We start from the raw sequence: 4,693 nt of genomic DNA, 5'->3' as shown, positions 1-4,693 counted from the left end.
TTTTTTTTTTTTCACTTTTTGTCAGAAAAAAAAAAAAAAACGAAGCACACCATAAATGCACCAAACGCTTTATTCTATTTTTTCGTTCCCATAGAACGAATAAACTCTAGAAACGTTTTTTTAGAACGTTACCAAATGCAGCCGCAATCTTTGTTCACAAACAGTTCGGTCCATCACACAAAAGAATAAGATGACATAACTTATTGTGGAAGTAAGATTAGGGTTTGGGACAATATCATAAATACTAGTCTTGGTCCTTGCAGCCAAAGTTACATACAATCCTCTTTGCCATGTTCCAACATTTGAGTTTCGTTTCAAAACAGAATTTTGACACAAGAACGGAAAATTCTGGTTTTTGCACGAAACGCCGTTTCTAAAACAGAATGACTACCAAAAGCAGTCTAAGCCAATATTCTAACAGGTGTATCAACGTGTATACTGTTCTACCTAAATCCGAAAACTGAATGTCTAGTTTCCTATTTGAGTAGATCACAATCATGTGTAAAGCATACATAGAGTTTCCTTCTTTGAGTATTCTTGTATCACTCGATTAGGGTTTCCCCACAAGTGTATATAAGCTGAAACTTATTCTATTGAGAGTACAGTGCAACACACGATATTCTGTGTTAACATCCAGGTAGAGAAATGACCATTGACTCTCTCTCTCTCTCTCTCTCTCTCTCTTTCTCTCTTATTATTTTATTATTATTATCCATGAAACATTAGGAGCGAGGCTCTAATAACCTGTTATTTCATTTTTGAAAATTTGAAGCATTAGTTATTTTTCTTTGACGTTATTATATTGGAAGTGGTTCTCCTGCTCTCACACCTTATGATTATTCCTCATGTAAACCTCTGTTCTTTTTTTAGACTACACGAATGGATGCTTGCATCATTGATTACTCTGTTCTAGCATATATAAGATTCCATGATACAACAAAGGAATCATGACTCATGAGAAGGTATCTTAATGGTTTAAAGCCTACCCTGATAACAACTTATCTTATAGTGACCATTGGGTCAATTAAAAAATTCTTCAGTCAATGATAAGAAAAGAAACTATTTGTGGCGAATGGAAAATGACAGATAATAGTCCCCCACCCCCCGGGCCTTTGCACACCAAAACAAGAAAATGTATTGATTATATTGCACCCACCCAACCCAATTAAACAATTACAGACTCTATAACTTTTTTGAAGCATTTAAGTTTCTTTAATTGTTGATTTAATAAGCATGTAAATCTGTTATTTCACTTAGGGATTGTGTTGAATGATTTTTAATATTTAAAAAAAAAAATTTACTCCTGCATTAAATATTATATCAAATAAATTTAAAAAAAAAATTACAAATCTATTGACAACTTAAGAAGTGTGTCAATAATAAAATCCCTATAAGTTAAGTAAGGATGAGGTTACTGCTTTAGTAAACATTGGTGAGCTTTTATGTGGCTTGGTACCCATACTGCATGTCTTGCTAGTAATGAGTAGCAATTCTCATGTTTGACTGCTAAAGTGATGGTCTTTCAACTGTGGTTGAAGCACTGAAATAGCATCTTTGAATCCTGAAGTGATGTCTTTCGACTATGGTTGAAGCACTGAATTATAGAATCTATGAATTGGACCAAATAAAATCATTTGTGGATGAAATAACCAGTAGAACAATTGACCCACATGAAATGAAAAATCCACTAAAGACCAGGTTCGCCAATTGGAGAATGCCATCTGGTCTATCTAGACTCTAGAATGAATAAAATTAGGAAAAAAGAAGTATACACCGCCCTTGTGCAAATCCCTCCGCACTCAATCTGCAAGGCTTTTACCTAACGGTCAGTCAACTTGACCCAGCAAGCCAACCATATTATCATGTATGGTAAGCAAATAGTCTATATAAACAATAGAAAACCACCCAACTGATGCACTTCATTACATAATTTATAGTTTACTACTACAATATGGCTTTCACACTCCAATGCTGCTGCATTTCCCTGGCCATGTTCCTCTCTTTAGGGTTCTGGGCTTCTCAAGTAGAAGCCCGGGCTCTAGCTGAAGTGTCTATTGTGGATAGACATGAGCAATGGATGGCTCAATATGGGCGTGTGTACAAAGATGCCACAGAAAAAGAGAAGCGGTTCTTGATATTCAAGAACAACGTGGAACGTATAGAGTCTTTCAATAAGGCTGATGACAAACTATACAAGCTAGGCATCAATCGATTTGCAGACCTAACCAATGAAGAGTTCAAAGCAGCTCACACTGGATACATGAAGCCTACAATACAAAGATCATCGTCAAACACAGTGTTTAGATACCATAACGCGACTGCTGTGCCAACTAAAATGGACTGGAGAAAGGAAGGAGCTGTGACGCCCGTCAAGGACCAAGGTGGAAGTTGCGGTGAGACCCTAACCTAGCTTGAAGATTCACTGTATTGTTTACAAATTTTTCGTTCATATATATAATTTCTGAAGTATGTACTACACCATATTTTTCAATGGATCAAGTTTTCCTTATGGTGAAGAGGAATTCCTCAACTGTAGGGCTTCAGATGCCGACAGGAATGTATCTGGAAGATATTATGGAGAACATACTAAAACCCTATAAGGTTTTGTGAATCCTAAGACAATGTTGTGAGAGAACTACCTTCTCTTTTTGTAAAAGAAGGATATCCTCTACTTTGACTTTTCCGTATTTCATGCTTTGCTCATGTCTTTGGAGGGATAAAAAAAAACTCCCCCATCACTCATTTTCTACTACATAGAGTAATTATATTTCGTCATCCTGGCTATAGATAGATGAGGAATTCTTATGGACAAAGGCTTTTCCTTGTTTTTCCAACCCTCTTAGACTCTTGTTCCACAAAGAGAGTAGATTGATCAAATTCTTCTTCCCTCACACCATCAATGAGGTGCGGTACTCATACCACAAAGGTTTTCCCCACACCCATGGATGGTATGAGATAGTTGGGGTGGTTATCTACAAGGGAGGGGATTCGGGGTCAGAGTCAATTATCTCAAATAGTCTTAAAAGCATTATTCTAACATGTGATGAACAAAAACTAGAGGCCTAGATGTCTGGTACAAAAAAATTGTGGTATACTTCCGGCATATCCCAACTATATTTCCTGTCCCTGAATCTACTTTCTTTATGAAAACATAGGAAGTTGTTGGGCGTTCTCAGCAGTTGCAGCCGTGGAAGGAATTACCCAACTGAAAACTGGTAAACTAGTGTCTCTGTCAGAGCAAGAGCTAGTAGACTGCAATAGAGACGGCACTAATGAGGGCTGCAATGGTGGCTACATGAGCAAAGCCTTCCAATACATCCTCCACAACAAAGGCCTCACAACTGAATCTAACTACCCATACAAGGGAATTGATGGCACTTGCAATAAGAAGGCGGCTGCCCATCACGCAGCAAATATCAGTGGATACGAAGAAGTTCCAGCTAATAATGAGGAGGCCCTGCTCAAGGCAGTAGCAAATCAACCTGTCTCCATTTCCCTAGAGGGAGGTGGATTCGACTTTCAGCTCTATTCCAGCGGGATCTTTAATGGGAAGTGTGGCACTGATCTTGATCATGCTGTTACGGCGGTCGGCTATGCAGTGAGTAAAGATGGGACTAAGTATTGGTTGATGAAGAATTCATGGGGAGCTGGTTGGGGTGAGAATGGGTACATGAGGATTCAGAGAGATGTTGCTGCAAAGAAGGGTCTTTGTGGGCTTGCCATGATGGCATCCTTCCCTACTGCATAGCAAGTGAAGAACTAGTGTTGATGGATCATGTAACTCCAGTGCTTCATGTTTATCATTCAAGTATCTGCCTCCTCCCTCGCTCATGATTTTATAGCTTATATAGTTATATCATGTATAGGCTCAAGTATAATAAAATGAAACTCCTAGTGTTGCATGTATAATGAACCATCTAAGGATGGACACTTGGTATGTATATTCTAAGGTAAATTACAACTGGGTGGACTATCCAATATTTAAGAAAATTATGCTTATGGTACTTCAGGTTTGAAATATTATTTTTGGGGTGTATGCGGTTTCTTTATTGGCCAGTTCTATTTAAGACTGAATTTTTTTAACATTTCCTATCCCAGCCCCCCACTTTTTATTTTTTGGCTAAAGGATCAATATATTAGAAAAAGAAACGAAAAACAGAGCAAAACAAAAACACGCAAAAGAACAAGTAAAAACCAAAGAAATCAGGTTAAACTCTCCCCTCCTTTGGCATTGTCATCAGCAGGAAGAGTCCAACAAAAAATTAATAGACTCTAAATCTTGGCCTTACCATAGCATCGATCATTTTCTAATTCCTCATTAATATGGTATGGCAGGGCAGTCTTTATAGCCTGTTTGGCGAGGTAATCTACCATAGGGTTAGCCTCCCTGAAGTAATGAGTAATCTTCCATGATATCGATTGAAGATAAGGTTGCAATCATAGCCACTTCTAGAGCACAAACCAAGGAATACTATTTGATTGTATTGAAGAGACCATTGCTACAGAGTCAGACTCAATCCAAAGCGCTGCAACTTGGATGTCTTTGGCTCTAGCAACATCTTCCGCCAACGCCACAAACTCTACTTCAAAAATAGGTTTTACACCTAGGAAGATGTTAAAAGAACTCACCACTTGCCCCAAATGATTTTTCAAGACTGCACCTGCTCCTGCTCTGCCAGTATTGCCCAGAGAG

General features: G+C 38.2%; 1 protein-coding gene across 1 annotated transcript; it reads left to right on the top strand.

The window, feature by feature from the left end:
- Positions 1-1,951: 1,951 nt before the first annotated feature.
- Positions 1,952-3,819, top strand: LOC122058620 (senescence-specific cysteine protease SAG12-like). Its single transcript, XM_042621257.1, has 2 exons — positions 1,952-2,393; positions 3,156-3,819. The coding sequence occupies exons 1-2, from the start codon at positions 1,952-1,954 to the stop codon at positions 3,746-3,748; spliced, it is 1,035 nt and encodes a 344-aa protein (XP_042477191.1). The 3' UTR covers positions 3,749-3,819.
- The last annotated feature ends 874 nt before the right edge of the window (positions 3,820-4,693 follow it).

The sequence above is a fragment of the Macadamia integrifolia genome, chromosome 13 (genome assembly GCF_013358625.1).
Source record: "Macadamia integrifolia cultivar HAES 741 chromosome 13, SCU_Mint_v3, whole genome shotgun sequence".
In the NCBI taxonomy this organism is placed as follows: Eukaryota; Viridiplantae; Streptophyta; class Magnoliopsida; order Proteales; family Proteaceae; genus Macadamia; species Macadamia integrifolia.
This window is presented reverse-complemented; position numbering and strand designations above follow the sequence as displayed.